This window comes from Salminus brasiliensis, chromosome 12 (genome assembly GCF_030463535.1).
Source record: "Salminus brasiliensis chromosome 12, fSalBra1.hap2, whole genome shotgun sequence".
NCBI classification, from domain to species: Eukaryota; Metazoa; Chordata; class Actinopteri; order Characiformes; family Bryconidae; genus Salminus; species Salminus brasiliensis.
In genome coordinates this window covers 35,842,612-35,861,935 of record NC_132889.1, presented here as the reverse complement: position 1 = coordinate 35,861,935, position 19,324 = coordinate 35,842,612, and the positions used below count along the sequence as shown (strand labels likewise).

The 19,324-nt window shown below is 43.2% G+C and overlaps 1 protein-coding gene across 1 annotated transcript in view; it reads right to left on the bottom strand.

The window, feature by feature from the left end:
* trpm4a (transient receptor potential cation channel, subfamily M, member 4a) overlaps window positions 1–19,324 on the bottom strand; it is a 35,977-nt gene that overhangs the window by 15,037 nt on the left and 1,616 nt on the right. The window contains 11 exon segments of the mRNA XM_072693414.1: window positions 508–801; window positions 933–970; window positions 973–1,050; window positions 1,303–1,405; window positions 1,577–1,804; window positions 3,128–3,192; window positions 5,283–5,460; window positions 5,868–6,037; window positions 8,526–8,706; window positions 11,890–12,070; window positions 13,538–13,599. Coding sequence (XP_072549515.1) covers window positions 508–801; window positions 933–970; window positions 973–1,050; window positions 1,303–1,405; window positions 1,577–1,804; window positions 3,128–3,192; window positions 5,283–5,460; window positions 5,868–6,037; window positions 8,526–8,706; window positions 11,890–12,070; window positions 13,538–13,599 — 1,578 coding nt within the window.

Genomic DNA, 19,324 nt, shown 5'->3' with positions numbered 1-19,324 from the left:
TTTTCAGACAGAGAAGGAGCTCAAGGCACAGATGCAGGTGAACACGAATCCAGTAAAAAGGAGAAACAAGAGCTTCTTATTCTGAAGAAAGAAAGTAGTGAGATCTTGTGGGTGAGCTAGTCTGAAGAACAGAGCTCGGTTCCTCCAGGTTTCTCCTGGACGCCGCCCAGTCCAGCCAGCACAGCGTGGAGGATGTGTTCAACTCCATCAGCAGCAGCAGCAGCAGCTCACCTGATTTACCATCATTAAGCCCTGATTTACCACCAAACCAGGTGTTGATCCGAGGAGAACTCTAAATAACACTAGACTCCATGAGAGAGGAGAACTTTGGAGATGTTCTAATGATGAACACAGTGATGGAGAACCACCACCACTTGCTGTAGGAGTGTTATTAGTGTTAGGACAAATTAATGCCAGTCATTAAAAACCCTGATTTCTACCAAAATAAGTGAATCAGCTGTGGTAAACTGTTTTCTAAAGAAGTGCAATTACTAAAATCCCCCTCACCTCGTACAGGCTGAGCCCGCGGGCGCTGGCCGGCACCTTGAGAAGCTTTTTGCAGTTTTTATTGTTCGAGTCCGGAGAGTGGGCCTGCAAGGCGGCGAGGCTGTGGCGCTCCCTCAGCCACTTCTGCAGCAGCGTGTAGGCCAGACAGGTGTCAGGCAGGGACTGGTACAGACTCTCCAATCGCTGGTAGGTCAGATACTCCAGAATGTTCAGACCATTTTCTATAAAGACCCGAACAAACTGGGGCTTATTGTTCACCAGAGCATCTGTCATGCAGTCCTCTAGGTCAGCATACTGAAAAAGAGAGAAAGAGAGACAGAGAGAGAGAGGAGACTTTTATTATTATTGTTATTATTATTATTATTATTATTAATACCACTACTTCTAGTAGTAGTCATAGTAGTAATTCTTGCAGTTACTCTAACCTGCCACTGGATGTCGCCATTGAACAGCTCACTCTTGCAATGTCCACTCTGTTCCAGGCTACAGCCAACTTCAGCTCCTCTGTGTACTCACTGGCATCACTGCTTATCTGCTTACAGGCTAAACACACACACACACACACACACACACACACACACATGTAAATTTTATAGAAAGGTTGGAATAAATACACTACATGGACAAAAGTATTGGGACTGTCTCTACTGTCCAGGGAAAAAGACTTTCTACTAGATTTTGGAGCAGCATTGCTGTGAGGATTTGCTCACATTCAGCAACAAGCGCATTAATGAGATCTTGCTGGATGTTGGACAAACACAGTACACAATTGGTACCCTGTGCCCATCGGCTCACCTCTGACCAGAGCTTTCAGAAGGACCGTATCGAAATCATCTGGGCCGTCCTGCTCTCCATTAAACACCGTGATCAAAGCTCTGTTCTGATAGATGCTCAGAGCCTGAGGGGGGGGGGGGGGGGGGGGGGGGAGGGAGACATACATTATATAATAATAGTAATAAAATATATAAATAACACACACACACACACACACACACACACACACACACACACACACACACACACACACACACAGTCCTATTTACACAGCAGTTATCCCTGCTTCTCTTACCCGGTCCACTAGCTTCTCCAGCGATTTCTCAGCAGGGAAGTACTTCTTGATGATGTCTTTGATTCGGTCTTTAAGCTCAGCGGTGGTGCCGTCACGACTCCCTTCACCGTCCACAGGAGGCGCTGCAGGGCTCAGGTCACTCAGGAGCTCCGCTATCATGTCAGCAGCTGGGCCAGAACCATCCAGCACCAACCACGGTGTGGCCTTCTTTAGGGACATGTCCACTCTCTGTGTGCATGTGTGTATGTGCGCGCATGTGCAAGAGTGAGAGAGATAGTAAGAGATACAGTAGTGAGACAGGCTATGAACGTAAGACACAAGAATACAGGCTACGGCAGTACACCTTAACTATGGCTCTACTGGAGTTGTTCTGTCCAGTATGAATTTGAGTGGAGATTTTATGAAGCTACAGTGCGTTTCAGTTTTTTTTACGTTTAGACAGTGATAATAAACCCAGTACGAATCTGCAGTGTAGATTCATACTGGTGTAGTTTAACATCCTGAGTGATTTTAATCCAGTGTGAATCTGCAATGTGTATCCTTTCCATGGCCTGGTTGTAAGAAGGATAGGATGATTGGAAACCAGTATGAATCTGCAGTGTGTGTAGTTTTACTCCAGTCTGACTGTAAAAATGATGGAATAATTCAAAACCAGTATGAATCTATATAGTGTGTGGACATTCTATGGTGTGACTAATAATTATGGGAAGATTTTAATCCAGTATGAATCTGCAGTGTGTAGTTTTATCCAGTCTGACTGTAATAAGAATGGAATGAATTTGAAACCAGTATGAATCTATATAGTGAGTGCATATTCTATAGTGTGACTGCAGATTCATACTGGATTAAAATCACCCCATAATTATTACAGTGTGTGTACTTTTTCCAGTCTTCCTGTAAAAAGGATTGAATGATTTGAAACCAGTATGAATTTATATTGGGTGTGCACTTTCTACAGCGTGACTGTAATAATTATGGGACGCTTTCAATCCAGTATGAATCTGCAGTGTGTGTAGTTTTATCCAGTCTGACTGTAATAAGGATTGAATGATTTGAAACCAGTATGAATCTGTATAGAGTGTGCACATTCTGTGGTGTGACTAATAATTATGGGAAGATTTTAATGCAGTATGAATTTGTTGTGTGTATTTCTTTCAGTCTGACTGTAATAAGAATGGGATAATTTGAAACCAGTATGAATGTATATAGTGTGTGCACATTCTATGGTGTGACTGCAGATGCAAATCGCTCCATAATTATTACAGTGTGTGTACTTTTTCCAGTTTTCCTTAGTAAGGGCTGAATGATTTGAAACCAGTGTGAATTTAAATTGGGTGTGCACTTTCTATAGTATGACTGTAATAAGGACTGAATGATTTGAAACCAGTATGAATTTAAATTGGGTGTGCACATTCTATGGTGTAACTATAATAATTATGGGGCGATTTCAATCCAGTATGAATCTGCAGTTTGACAATTTCCCACTAATGAAACAAATCCAGCTCCAGCAGAGCTCAACAGTGAGAACAGAAACAGAACCTAATAACAAACCTTCAGCACTGAAGCCTCCCCAGAAATCAGCATGCACAACACTGGGATCTCAATGTTACCGCTACCTGTAGATGTGATCGTGGATGTATTTGGGTGCAGGAGGACAAAACAAATGAGTTAATATCTGAAATCAATCCTGTGAAAAATACAATATAGTATTAATGTCTTTAGGTGAAACCACACCCACTCTGAGACTAAAACTGTGGGAGTCAAACACTACAGGTTCATGTGGCTAACAGTGAAAACTATTAGCTACCAATTAGCACAGTGTTCGTTCTCATGCATTGTTAGCAGCTTTAGTTCATGACTGACGTATTTTAACATCCTATGGAATAATTAAGAATAATTTAATCAGCCATAACAATAGTACCGGTGCACTGAAAAACACTGATTCTCTTCATCTACAGTGGCTCCTGTCAAGGGGTGGGGTCTACACATTAGGCAGCAGGTGAACAGTCAGTTCTTGAAGGTAATGGAGGTGTTGAAGCAGGAAAAATGGTCAAGCATAAGAATCTAGTAATGTTCTAGATAGAGCTGGGCAATTTTATATTACAGTGTTTAAAGAACATTTTTTAAGATAAAATATTGCGATAAATATTGTATAAGTAGAGAAAACGCACAAGAGTGTAATAAAAAAAAAAAACTCTGCTTTCCAAATACTCACTCAAAAGCACTCAAAATATGCTCAAAAACATTAGTCTTGCCGGATGGGGTTGCTGTTCTCTTGGCAACAAGTTAGCTTCTAGCCTAGCTTCTTTGCTCACAGAGTTAGAGTTGCCCTCCTGTGGACACTGGCACAGGAAAAGCCATGATCACAAACTCTGGTTTCCGCAGCAACCCTGTCTGGAGGTGATGAGCTGCTCTCTAGTATCAACATCACCCCCTTATTCTGAAGTCGGTGTTGTGTTTTACAGTTTCTCCAGCTTTGACTGGGTTTAACTGCGTAGAGGGTGGGGTTTATGTAAATGTAATATAACAAGTCAAGACTGTGATGTAACAGTTTTAGGATTTTGGGACTGGCACGTTTGGCACTGGCCCGAACAGCAGAGTTTAAGGTTCACAGGTTGTCACTTCCATGTACTGAACTCTTGTTATTTAAATATACCAAGACACAAACAATTTCCCACTGTCGGACCCCCTAAAGTCAGGTGTGCACTATATGATTTTTGGCTGGATTTGTCCTTTCTAACATATTCTACTGCAGCTCCAGACTGGTACTTCCAAGTACTTCCGATGTTTAAAAGTCCAGTCATGCGAGAGTCCATGCATAACTGAATATGTGCAACAGCCAATAAGAGCGCTAGGATAGAGAATTAAAGGGTGAGGTGACGTGTATGGACTTCGTAAGTGCAGTGGGCCACAGAAAGGGAGGAGCTGCTTGTTTAACCCCACAGTTTATGTTTATAGCTATGCTTGTGTGTGAATAAATCCAGAAAGAAAATGGGAGTGAATTTGAGCGTTTATGGAATAAATGCTTCTTAGCTTTTAATTGATTTAAGGTAAATTGAATTTATAAATTCTTATTTTTCTCAAAATAAACAATTTGTCTTAATAAAATATACATATATTCTGTCCAAATTGTAAATTGATCAGTTTAAATAGATGAATAAATGTGAATTTAAATGATTTTAAATATAAATTCAAATTAATATATACTTTAACATTTAACAATAATCAACATAAGGAACACTATCCAGACAAAAGTATTGGGACGTCTGCTCATTTACTGCTTCGTCTAAAATCATGGATATTAAAGAGTTCATCATGTTAGTCTCTACGGTCCAGGGAAGAAGGCTTTCTACTAGATTATGGAGGAGCATTGCTGTGAGGATTTTATTGCATTCAGCAACGTAAAGCGATCATCACCCTACCTCATCCTCTCCAACTCCCCAACTCATCCCAAAAGTACTGGATGGAGCACCACTATAATTCCAGAAAAAACAGTTCCTCCACAGCTCAATGCTGGGATTGAGGGATGTTTTATACCCCTCTAGTTCACACCTGGCTTTAGCCATGGTGCCAATAGGCTTATGATTTTCTGTATTCTATTGGCAGTACTTCTCTACAGCTTTAGTGTTCTAATGGGTTCTGCTACAGTTCAGCTTTATCAAAGGTTCTCTTTTTCTCCTGTAGTGTGTTTGGTTCCCTTCCTCACCCCAGATTCCAGTGCGCTGATTGGAAATGTGGTCCTCCAGGTTTGTGATGAAGTTTGTTTCACTGCCCCGGTGGCCAACACTCCCATCGTCCACCAGCAGGAAGGCCTGGTAGTTGTTATCCAGATAGCAGGAGTCCTGCGACGTGTTCTGAACATAGTATCTCGCTGGGAAACTGCCCTGAAAGGAGAGCGGTGGAACGTCCGTCACAGAGTTAGAGGCTAGAGGTTTATGTTATATATAAAATGCTGATTTTCACTGGTGCTTTTAATACACGGGTTCAAGTCTCCACCACTGTCTAACACTGCAGCCTGTTCTGATATTCTGATACGACTGTGCAGTGCAGCTCTTTAACTTATAACTGTAGTGGAACCCTTTTAGTGTGTCATATAAGCCTCCTGAATTTGGTCCTTTAAATCTCCATCAGGTGTCATGGTTCTACACATAACCACTGCCTTTGCTAGAAGTCTTGAAGAACCTCCTTTCTAAAAGTATTAAGAAAGTATTAAGGTTCTTTATACCTTATTATGTTTTTTATGGTGTGTACATGTGTGTGTGCGCATGTATGTACACATGTAGTACTCTACCTGTGCATTGACCAGCTGCTGACGGTTGGCCACCATGCCCCAGGGGGCCACACCGAGAGCGACCACCTTAGACTGGGAGGGTGACGAGGCTGCAGCGACGTGATCCCGCACGGCTTCACCGACACAGCGACCAACACCTTCCTTCAGACCACCGGTCATTAGCCATGCACCTGACACACACACACAAGCTGTAACCTGCATGCAGCGTACAGTAAGGCCCCTCCTCCAACTGCTGTTGCCTGACCTGGGAATCAAACCCTAATCTGCCACAGGGAGGGCAGTGTTGTTATCCACTACACCAACACTACTCTACATACTTGCCTCCTACACTGGTGCCACAACAGTCCTGAGAGTGAGATTTGCTGGTTTCAAGATCATTCAAACCCTCATTCAAATGATTTAACTTGAAGGTGGAAAGAGCTTTAAAAAGTTTTACCTTCTGTAGAACGAGCAGTAAAAATAACCTCAGGTTATGTTAATATTAGTCCTGCGTGAATCGACATGTGGGTGAATATTCTGTCAGAATTAGCTGGATTGGGTATCAAAACATACAGTGGGGAAAAAATAATTTAGTCAGTCACCAATTGTGCAAGTTCTCCCACTTAAAAAGATGAGAGAGGCCTGTAATTGACATAATAGGTAGACCTCAACTATGAGAGACAAAATGAGAAAAAAAAAATTCTGAAAATCACATCTGATTTTTTGTCTGATTTTTAAAGAATTTATTTGCAAATAATGGTGGAAAATAAGTATTTGGTCAATAACAAAAGTTCATCTCAATACTTTGTTACATATCCTTTGTTGCCAATGACCGAGGTGGGGTTGAGATCTGAAGACTGGCTAGGCCACTCCAGGACCTTGAAATGCTTCGTACGAAGCCACTCCTTTGTTGCCCTGGCAGTGTGCTTGGGATCATTGTCATGCTGAAAGACCCAGCCACGTTTAATCTTCAATACCCTTGCTGATGGAAGGAGGTTTGCACTCAAAATCTCACAATACACGGCCCCATTAATTCTTTCATGTCCAGTCGTCCTAGTCCCTTTGCGGAGAAACAGCCCCAAAGCATGATGTTGCCGCCCCCATGCTTCACAGTTGGTATGGTGTTCTTTGGATGCAACTCAGCATTCACTCTCCTCCAAACACAGCGAGTTGTGTTTGTACCAAACAGTTCTACTTTGGTTTCATCTGATCATAAGACATTCTCCCAATACTCTTCCAGAACATCCAAATGCTCTCTAGCAAACTTCAGACGGGCCGGATATGTACTGGCTTAAACAGGGGAACACGTCTGGCACTGCAAGATCTGAGTCCCTGGCGGCGTGGTGTGTTACTGATGGTAGCCGTTGGTCCCAGCTTTCACTAGGTCCCCCCCGTGTGGTTCTGGGATTTTTGCTCACCGTTATTGTGATCATTTTGACCCCACGGGCTGAGATCTTGCGTGGAGCCCCTGATCGAGGGAGCACATTAGCAGTGGTCTTGTAGGTCTCCCATTTTCTGATTATTGCTCCCACAGTAGATTTCTTCACACCAAGCTGCTGCCTATTGCAGATTCAGTCTTCCCAGCCTGATGCAGGTCTACAGTGTTGTTTCTGGTGTCCTTCGACAGCTCTTTGGTCTTCACCATAGTGGAGTTTGGAGTGTGACTGTTTGAGGTTGTGGGCAGGTGTCTTTTATACTGTTAACCAGTTCAAACAGGTGCCATTAATACAGGTAATGAGTGGAGGACAGAGAAGCCTCTTAAAGAAGAAGTTACAGGTCTGTGACAGCCAGAAAACTTGCTTGTTTGTAGGTGACCAAATACTTATTTTCCACCATTATTTAAATTCTTTAAAAATCAGACAATGTGATTTTCAGATTTTCTTTCTCATTTTGTCTCTCATAGTTGAGTCTACCTATGATGTCAATTACAGGCCTCTCTCATCTTTTTAAGTGGGAGAACTTGCACAATTGGTGACTGACTAAATTCTTTTTTTACCCACTGTACGTCATATCTTTTTCTCAACTCAGAATCAGAGTAACCTACAGTCCTGATACACATATCACAGCAAACAGCAGGACTTGTGAGGTGCGAGTTCAATCAGCTGACTGAAGCTGCTTTCCTGTGCAATAGAACGTCTCAGTCAGATTTTGAAGTAACACTGGAGGACAGGAAAGGGGAGGGGCCTACAGGTACAGCCTTACGCAGCAAAACAGACAGGGCGGTTGGATACAATCGGTGTTAAAATTCCAGGTGGTTCACTGGATAAAGAACTGTACGTTAAAGACGATTTCATGAATCTCAGGCATTCACACATTCCCTCACACACACACATGCATACTCTGCATGGCACCAACACACCCTAACTGCACTCATGCTAATCTTTCAGCTTACGCAAACATGGACTGCCACATGGCATGTGAGCTAGAAACACACAACTGCGGCAGGCACACTTTCACACACTGTAGCATTGGAGGAAACCGAGTGTAGCAACCGGTAGCGCAATACTAGCCTCTGCAATACTGATGCTGCAGACATGTAAATGAGCTGCGAGCATGCAGACCAGTTACGGTCCTTCCACAAGGGTGTTTCTAGGAATTTACATCATGATATCGCAATCATAATGTAAACAGCATCACACACATAGCAACATTATCACAGTACGGTAGACTGAAAGTCACCTGTGCTTTGAGCAGCTCGCACCAGGCCCTGTCTCAGCACCTCTCGGACCCAGCTCTTCACCTTCTCCCGGCCCCCTCCGTCCACAACAGACACCACCAGGTTGGGCGGCGGCAGCCCCCAGTGCATGGTCATCAAGCTGTAGACGAGCGAGGCGGGGGTGTCGCATGACAGGCGCAGAAACTGGGGACAGAAAGAGACAATAGCGATAAGAAGTGAGAGACAGTTACAGCTGTGATGTTCTAAAAGGTAGAACCTGATCAATACACTAGAACAGTGAACTTCCTGAAGGACACGCAGAACGGTTGAGCAGCTACAGTGGATTCCACTTCCAGGAAGTTGCTTGGTTGTTATGGTATTCCAGGTGGTTTCAATTAAGATGCTAGGTGGCTGCTAGGGTGCTGCAAAGGGGTTACTAGGTGGTTGCTATGGTGTTGCTAAATGTTGTAGATGGTATTGCTATGTGGCAGCTATACTGTTGCTAAATGGTTACTAGGTGGTTGCTATGGTGTTGCTAAATGGTGTAGAAGGTATTATGTGGCTGCTATACTGTTGCTAAATGGTTACTAGGTGGTTGCTGTGGTGTTCCTAATTGGTTTCTATAATATCCCATGTGGTTGCTATGGTGTTTGCAAGTGGTGGCTGAATTGTTCAGATTGTGTTGCTACATGGTTGCTATGGTTTTCCAGGTGGTTGCTATGCTGTTGCTAAATGGTTATTGGGTGGTTGCTGTGGTGTTCCTAATTGATTGCTATAATATCCCATGTGGTCGTATGGCGTTAAATCAGAGCCTACCTAATCATGCAAATGCCGAGCATGACAAAGACGCACAACTATTAATGAACAAGCAGCTTGACACAGTTAGATATCAGGGAAAACATGAGCGCTTCTTCTGAGCAAGCGAGTGAGTGGACGAGCTGATCCCAAAGAGAAACAAACAGCACATCCTGTGTGTGGGAGTAGTCTGGTTTCAGGAAAACCAACATGCATCAAAAACAGGTTCTGTGCAAGACATGTCGAGCGCAGGCGCCAACTTCAGGACGAAACACCAAAAACCTCTTTCAACATCCGCAGAAGGTCAAACATGTCTATATTAGGATCGCAGGTCTCAAAGCTCCAGCCACGAACCCTCACCTCAGTCGCAGTGGACCAATGCGACGGCAGGGCTTATGGGATCATTTATCCTGATTTATTTATTTAGTTATTGATTGATTGTTGTCAGTCACTGCTGGCTTTTAATGTTACAAAAAAATCTAACACTGCATTTCCTCTGCGAACCCTGAGGATCTTTTCATGTAGGAATAAAGTTAATAAATCATATTACGATTTGGCATAGTTGAATAACGAGTGGTTCAGAACATGGAAGGACAAACAGTGAACCTCAAACACTGTGATTTCTCCTTCACAGCTGTAAAAAAGGCCAATTCTAAAAATCCCCAAACTGTTACATCACAGTCTTGACTCATTATATTTAAACCCCACCCACTGGAGAAAGCCTCTCCAGCCTAAAGCTGAAAAACAGCACAACACAACGACCACTTTGGAGAATCTGGTGTTGTTGATACTTGTAACACTGGAGAGCAGCACACCACCTCCAGACTCTTCTGGATTAGGGAAAAAAAACAGGTTGCTACACAAAACAGGCTTTGTTACCATGGCTTTCCCAGATGTCACCGTCTGGAAAAGGGCAACTCAAACGGAGGAGCCGGATTTCGGAAGAAACAAGGAATGAGTAGCCACCTGACCTCATCTCCAAGACCCCATCATCTGCTCCACAGCTCAATGCCGGGGGGCTTTGTACCCCTCCAGCCAAACCTTGAGCTTATTGGCACCATGCCGCCCTAACGCATGTTTACCATCTGCTCTAGAGAGTCCTATTCTATTGGCAGTGCTTCTCTACAGGGACTAGACAAGCTGTAGAGAGTGTGTGTGTGTGTGTACATTTGCACATCAGTGTCAGCAATGGGTGCAACTTAAAGTAGCTGAATGCAATTCTTAGAAGGGGTGTCCACAAGTATTTGGACATATTGTGCAGGGTTAGATTACAGTAATGTGACCGCAGTACTGAAGGAGTAACTGACTAAACTCAGTACAGTGCAGCTATAGTAAACACCTCCATTGGGTTGTACTACATTTTTGGCAGCCTCTGATCTTTCAAATTCGGCCCACCCCTGATTTTATGGGCTTTTTTTTTTTAAATTTTTTTAAACCAGCAGAGCTATCCCCTGCTCGACAGGTTCGGTGTTTATCTTTAAGATCTTTAAGAGAGCGTGTAAAATAAAAGCTGCAGTAAAAAACGGCCGGGCGTTCCTTCATTATGGGGCTGAAACACGACGTCTAAATGCGTAAGGGTTGCTGCTGTTCACCCAAACCCGAAGGAGACACAGAGAGACGCGGGAAGTCTATTGTGTAATCACATTTTCGTCGCGAAATCAAAAGGTCACAAGACAAACCTGAAAGGCTGACAGCCTTCTCACATACGCGCACATGCACACTCTAACATGTCCTTAATAGTGTGTGCCTCCCCGTCGTGCACTGCTCTATTCATAGCACGTGAGCCGTGTCAGGGAGAATGTGATTGACAGTGCAGCCTGAGTAAACACACTGCTGAGCTCTCAGCAAAACACACACACAGATCAGCACAGCACAGCACATATAGGCGGATATACTGATCCCACTCTGTCTGCATTAAAGGGTGCGTATCAGGGAAAGCTAAAATGTTTTTTGTTGGGGGGGGGGTGTAAAAAATATATATGTATATATAATAAAAATATAATTTCTATATATAAAGAAAGAGTCTGGTTTAGTGGAAACGAAGAGCACATCAAACAAAAACCTGTCTTTTTGAACATTTAAAAGATACACTATATTGACAAAAGTATTTGGACACCTCATTCATTGTTTTTCATGAAATTAAGGGTATTACAAGGCTTTTCTACGAGATTTTACTGTGAAATGTTTTCCATTTTTAATACCACTAATGTATATTTTATATAAATATATTCTATATATAATTTTTTTTTGATTATCAGCATGTTTATCAGTTCGGATATCAGGCTATCCTCTAGCCTAGCCTGTCGTCAATGGTCAGTTTATCTGATATTTTTGGTTGGCAGACTTTAGTACATTAGTTTAATAAACACAATGACTCTTTTCCATTTAAGCATCACCCTAGTTTTTAATATCTTAAATCATTTTATTGGCTGAACGTAAATAAATAAATACATAAATACTTACTTACACGTGAGACATTATAGAGCATATTAAGCACCTGCGGAAACCCTAAAAGACTGCTAATTTAGAATTTGTGAAATATGCAGAGGCGGACACTGCTGATGTGATGAATGTGTGTGTTAGGTTACATACATGGCTGTGTCTTCTTCGTCCAGTCCCAGCAAACTCCACCTCTCCGAAAGCGTCGGTGGGATATTCGGCCGTGTGAACAGTCGTGTCCCACTGACTGACCACAGCAGAGGCGAAAAAGTCCCCTGTTGCCCCGGAGCTGTGGGCTGCACGCGGGCCCCCACACTGACAGAGGTCTTCATCACTGCAGGGAGAGGGAGAGAATGAGAGACCGACCATCACTGGTTCATGAAATAGCTTTGTGATATGGTACATCATCATGCTGGAAGTAGGGATTAGACAGTAATGGCTAATGACAGTGCTCACGAAGGGCTGAACTGGGTCAGCAATGATACTCAAATAGCCTGTGGTGTTTAAGTAATGACTGATTGAGGTTTAGTTTAGCCCAAAGTGTGCCAAGAACCCCTCACCCCCCCCCACCATTACACCACCACCACCAGCCTGGACTGCTGACACAATGCTGGTTGGGTTATGGATTCTGGGTGTTCCAGCTGTCTTCAGCAGTCTAGTGCAGGTGAGCCTGTGCCGAGCCACTGCAGCCTCAGCTTTCTGTTCTTGGCGGACAGAAGTGGAACCTGTCGTGGTCTTCTGCTGTTTTAGCCCATCCTCCTCAAGGTGGGTGCTTCTGTTCTCCACAACTGTACAGAGTGGTTATCTGAGTTACAGTAGCCTTTCTGTCAACTCCAACCAGCAGTGCTCCGTTAATTCTATCTTCATCAAGGTGTTTCCATCTGCAGAACACAGATGCTCTTATCCAGAGCTCAGTCATGTGAATCATGATACGCAGGTCAGAGGACGTAGAGATAGGAGCCTTGCCCAAGGACTGGTGTAGAGTGGCAGACCTTCCCAGGCCGGACAACTGAACCCCAGTCTGCCATGAAGAGGGCAGCGTAACCCAGTATGCGCCATAAACCCACATTCACCAAGAGCTATGAGCCTAGAAAGCGCAATGACACGCATGTCCAAATGTTTGTGGACACCCCTTCTACTAAGTACTGCCAATAGAATAGGACATTTTGGAGCAGCTCAACATGAGCCTATTGGCACCATGCTGCCTAACGCCTGGTGTGGGCTAGAGGGGTTCTCTGGAATGATGGATGGAGCACCAACCAACATGCGGACCTCACTAATGTCCCTGTTGCTGAAGGCAATCAAATCCTCACAGCAATGCTTCACAAAAATCTAGTAGAAAGCCTTTTTCCCTGGACAGTGGAGACAGTTACTCCAACACAAGCAGGAAGAACTCTTTTTAATATTCCTGATCGTGGAAGAAACGAAAATGAATTAGCAGGTGTCCCAATACTTTTGTCCATATAGGGGATGGCTAACCTGTTATGATCTTGTTTTGCTTGATTGTTTAAATGGAAATCCTTAATGCGACATGCCATTCCGCTCTGCTCTCCCACAGTTCCCAGTCAACCAGCCCAATTTGTTAGCTTTAGCATTACAGTCAATCAGACAGGACACAGGCATTCATATCACAAAGCCTACAAACACGCCCAGTAGCATGAATCCTACAGACCAAACACAGCTCCCCAACCTTAAATGTTCCAGACATCCAGAGAGGACGACTGGAACTCTACAGAACATTCTTTCCATTTGAAAAACAGACAGCTGAGTGACACAGACAAGTGGAAACACGTCTCCATACCTTTGGCCAGCCTCCAGAAATGTACAACACACCTTCTTCTTTATGATCTTTGGTATCCAGCTCTGGAAAACACAAAAACATTGAGGAGATTAGGAGATCACACACAGCTTAACTAGGTAGATAAACTTGGCGGTTAAAATTAAAAGACATATTATAATTACAACATTTGAACACCCCTCAAAAATACCCACAGAGTAGGTCCTCCTTATGTGGCCACAGCAGATCTGACCATTCGAGGCATGGACTCCACAAGACCTCTGAAGGTGTCCCGTGGTATCTGGTATCAAGGTGTTAGCAGCAGATCCTGTAGGTAAGGCCTCCATGGCTTGCATGCATCAGTGACCCTCAGGTGCCCATGACCCCATGTCACCAGTTCACCAGGTCAGGTACTGACCACTGCATACTACAAAATCCCCCACTAGGCCTGCCCGATGTTTTGTAGATGTTCTGACCCAGTCGTCTAGAACATCATAAATGGGTTCTCGTAACAGTGTCTCAGATTCTTACGGACGCCCATTTTTACTGGCTTTAACGCCGCCATCACCTTCAAGAACTGGTCAAAGGGTGGATATATTAGGCAGTAAGTGAAAGGTCAGTTCTTGAAGATGGAGTTGTTGATGCAGGAAAAATTGGCCAATGCAAGATTCGAAGACACTGGCGAAACTGGATAGACGACTGGGTCTGAACATCTGCAAGACATCAGGCAGGTCTTGCGGGTGTTCCAGGTATGCAGGGGTCAATACCTACCAAAAGTGCTCCAAAGGGACAAGCGGTGAACTGCTGACAGTCTCAATGCTGCTCATGGAGGCCCCACCTCACAACCTACAGGATGTTAGTCTTGGTGCCAAATACCAACAGAAGACGCCTTCAGAGGAGCCAAATTACACAATATTAGGCAGGTGGTTTTAATATTATGGCTGATTGATGTATAAAAGGTAGGTGTTTCTAATAAAGTGGTTTCAGAGTTACAGCAGACGTTACAGCAAGGTGCTTAACTAACTGTTCCTCCAGTGTTTTTGCTAAAGCAGATTTTGTCTCGCTGACAGAACGGGGCAACTCAACCGTAAGTCAACGCCACATTCCACAGATAATGAGAAACAGAACATAGAGAGAAACTGATGTTCAGACAAGAGCTAAAACAGGAGCTCTAGGTCCACTTGCTGTGCTTGTGGAGTAATAGCAATGCAGTGTGTATAGCAAGGAGTGCTCGACCCTTTCATTTTAGTTAGCCATTTAAACCCTAAGGGCGAGCGCACACACACACACACACACACACACACACACACACACACACACACACACCTGTAACTTGTCTTGCATGTTCGATCATATTCCAGGACCACCTCCATCTTCACCTCCTGCAAATACCCAAATACTTGTATGTGCCGAATCGTTCAGCTGTAGTTGAGTTTCCAGAGAGTGAAGCTCAGGGGTTTGAGCTGCTCTCCTCACTGGTTTTACAGATGAAGCTCTTGTATGTGGCGGGTCGAGTCAGGTCTGAGTTAGTTTAGATAGTGAACTGATGAACTCTGTCTCCTACAGTCCTGTCCTTCTACTACAGCCAGAGGAACTGAGACAGTCCTTAAGTCTGAGCATCTGAACCAATATAAACACTGATACCCAAACTTTTGACTGCTTTCTGTAAGAACTACAGAACACAGTACTGTACTTAAGTACAAAAAGTGTTGAATACTTTAGTACTTCACCCTTATGTAAGTAAGTCTGGAGCTTAAAGACACGTCTACTTCTACTCAAGTCACTTTTTCATAAAGTACTTGTACTTTTACTCAAGTCTGGGTCTCCAGTACTTTATACAGGTCCAGAATAACTACAGAACACAGTACTGTACTTTTACTTTCAGTTTTTAGAATGAACTACTTGCAATACTTAAGTACAAAAATGCTAATTACTTTAGTACTATTATTTAAATACAGAGCTTAAAGACACTTCTACTTCTCCTCAAGTCACTTTTTTCATAAAGCACTTGTACTTTTACTGAAGTCTGGGTCTCTAGTACTTTATACATGTCTGTTAATAACAGAATAATAAACCTACAGGTCCAGAATCAAGGCCACCCCGAGGGCATCAATCCACTGCTAACCCAACCATTACACTCTCCCCTGTTCCTGGAATCTACAAATCATACAAAAATAATGACCACACTGCATTCTGTGTTATGCACAGACCTGCTATAGACAACAGGACTCTGCTAAATCTAGCAGGAATGACCAAGACTGCCCGTTTACAGTCAGGTTAATCATCTGCTTTTACTAGAACACCCCATACGCCTTCCAGTGCAGCAGAAATGATAGTCATGGGAGAGAAAGAGAGCGAACAAGGTTGTTGCACCCATTGCACAGATGCACACACACACACACACACACACACACACACACACACACACACACCTTGTCTAGTCCCTGTAGAGAAGCACTACCTGCCAAAAGTCCCACTAGGACTCTCTGGAGCAGATAAACATGACCCTACGGTCACCATGTCTAAAGCAGGCATGGACTACAAAGGTATGAAGCCCCCAGCACTGAGGAGCTGTGGAGCAGTGGAGCTACTGTGTTCTCTGGAATGATGTTGGTGGTGGTGGTGGTGCTCCATCCAGTACTTTTGGGATAAGTTGGGGAATTACGGATGAGGTGGGGTGGTGAGCATTAGTAAGGTCAGGATGTTGGATGATGATCATCAGTCAATGCAATTAAATCCTCACAGCAATGTTCCTCCAAAATCTAGCAGAAAGCTTTCCTCCCTGGACAGAAGAGACAGTCACTCCGACAAAAGCTGGATACGCTCTTTTTTAATCCCCTTGACCCTTCGGACAAAAACAAGGAATGAGCAGGTGTCCCAATACTTTTGTCCCTATAGTGCAGCTACCACTCAATGTAACAATACATCCATTTTTAAGCTTGATAGGATTTTTTATTCAAGTAGGTTCTCAATGGAGAATCAGTAAGTCAGCATGAACCGTGTTTCAGAGGGTTTCAGGCTGAGGAATGAGAAACACGTGAGGACGCCGTTCACTCTGGGCCTGGAGCAGATCGAGGCAGATGAAGGGAAAAAAACACCATACCATCACATGCTCACTGGTCAGCAGACTAACACTGACACAGAGCAACACTTTCAGCTATAATGTGTGTTAATAACAAAATTATAAGTATAATAAGTAGAATTATGTGCTGATCAATATAAATGTACTTAAAATTACAAGTTCAGACAAATAATATGCCTCAAATAATTTAGAATAACACAATAACTGTGTTAAACTTAATTATTCTTATCTGGAATCACAGTGTGGGGTGCCATCGTGGACGTGTATAAACCCTAGCCTTTGATTAAACTGCCATCCAAACCCTACTAAGTCCAGGCTTGGTCCAAAAAAAAAAAAAGGCCATGCATGTTTTTAAACATATAAACTATATATAAACTATACAGACAAAAGTATTGGGACACACCTCTTAACTGAATTCAGGTGGTCAGCTGGTGAAATTTCCTCCCTCCTAGATCTTCCTCCATCAGCTGTGAGTGGGATTATTATTGAACAGTGGAAGAGTTTAGGAGGAACAGCTCACAGAGAGCAGCTCAGCAACAGAGTGTCTGTCAGACCACCTAAAGTTACAGAGCGGGGTCAGGGCCGAGTGCTGAGCTCAGAGCAGAGTGCAGAAAAGTCTCCAATAACTGCAGCAGAGCTCCAGACCTGCTGCTGTTAGAGCTCAGAGCAAAGGGGGACCAACTCCATATGAATGCCTATGGGTTTAGAATGGGACATCAGAAAAGATCCTGTAGGTGCAATGTGTAGGTGTCCCAATACCTTTGTCCCAAAGTAAAGGCCTGCAAATCTGCTTTAAACGACAGTACATTATCACATCACAGGTGTCCGTGCCCATATAAAGCTATATAACATTGGAATTAAGCCAAATAAACACAGATAGAGATGGTGCATTATATCCACACAACACTGCAGACGATTAGATCAGAGGGATTGAGGAACTTTAGCGTTATTTCTTGCCAACAGGCACACAGCCATGCCCTTTCCATAGGCAATACAATGGGTCTTACCCAAGAGCTCAGTGTCTATAAACATTTAAACACGGTCATGGGATGATCACCGCTGCCACAAGTCAGTTAATGAAACTTCTGTTCTGCTAGAGCTGCCCCGGTCAACCATAAGCACTGTTATTGTGAAGTGTCTAGAAGCAACAGCAGCTCAGCCACGACACTGTAGACCACACAAACTCACAGAGCTGCAGAATTGCATCACTCAGTACTGCGTGCCAAACCGCCTCTGGAAGAAGCAACACCAGTGCAAGAACTGAGAGTTGCACGTTGTACGAAATGGGCTTCCATGGCCAAGCAGCTGCATGCAAGCCTAAGATCACACTGAGTAGACAGTGGACTGTCAGTGGACAGACGGTGTAAGTCTGTGATATGGTGTCTTTAAATTCATGAAAACCACTAAATAAGAATAATGTATTAATGTATAGTGTCAATAATAATAATAATAATAATAATAATAATAATAATAATAATGACTATGATAATGAGCTGACTATTTGATAAATTATGTAGCAAAATTCAAACTTGAACTTATGAAAAAAATGAATAACCAGATATTTGCAGTGATAAAGTCTTAGAAACCTGACCACAAACAAACAAATAAACAAAACAAACAAACAAACAGGATTTTCTTCCTCAAGTTACTGTGGAATGCAACTAAATGAAACAGATAATAAAAAATCTGACTATTGCAACTCCAAACCTGCATGAAGAACACACACACCCACACCCTGATGTTATCTCCGGACCACTGAATAAAGCCGGCTTGACCAGAGATAAAAAGATGAATGATGAAAGGCGCACTTCCTTTTTCTTTCCTTTTTTGTATATAAGGTGCCTATGCGTCTACACCCTTAAAAATACTGGTTCCCAAATGGTTCCTGGTTTGGACACAACACTTCAATTTATACAGAAGGTTCTCTAGGGAACCTAAAGTGGTTCTTCTATAGCACTATTACAAATAGCACTCTTGGGTTCCATTTGGCATCTTCATTTTAAAGTATTCATCCTAAACACAAGCTCAAAGCTATGAAGCAATTTGTGTAGGTAGATTTGAATGGGTCTGATGACTGTTGAGCTGAGGACACGGCAGCATTGTAAAATAACTAGCAACCAAATGATCAGGTAGGTCGGTCAGGTGACATTATTAATTATATATTATTATTATATATGAGGCAGTGAGTGAACAGCCAGTTCTTGAAGGTGATGGAGGTGTTGAAGCAGGATGAATTGGCAAACATGAGAATCTAGACCAAGAACCAAACTGTGATGTTCTAGACGACTGGTAGCATCAGAGCATCTCCAAAACATCAGGCAGGTCTTGTGGGGTATTTTTGATAAGCAGTGGCAGGACCGCAGGTTTACTGATGCTAATGGAGGCCCCACCTCACAATTTACAGGTTCAACAGATCTGCTGCTAATGTCCTGGTGCCACATTCCATAGGGCACCTTCAGAGGTTCTGCAGAGTCCACGCCTTGATGGGTCAGAGCTGTTTTGGAGGCATAATTTTAGGCTGGAGGTTGCATGCCTGCCTAAATGGTGTCTCAGTTATCTGTGAAAATACTTCAGATCAGACCTAATAGGTGTTGTCTCTATTGGCTTGGTCAAATCAATGGTGATGCAGCGATGCTATTTAGAGAAGGTGGAGAAGTTCCACAGTACTAAAAGCACTTATTTAGCACAATTATTTATTTATTGCTAAAAGAATTATATTAAAAACAGAC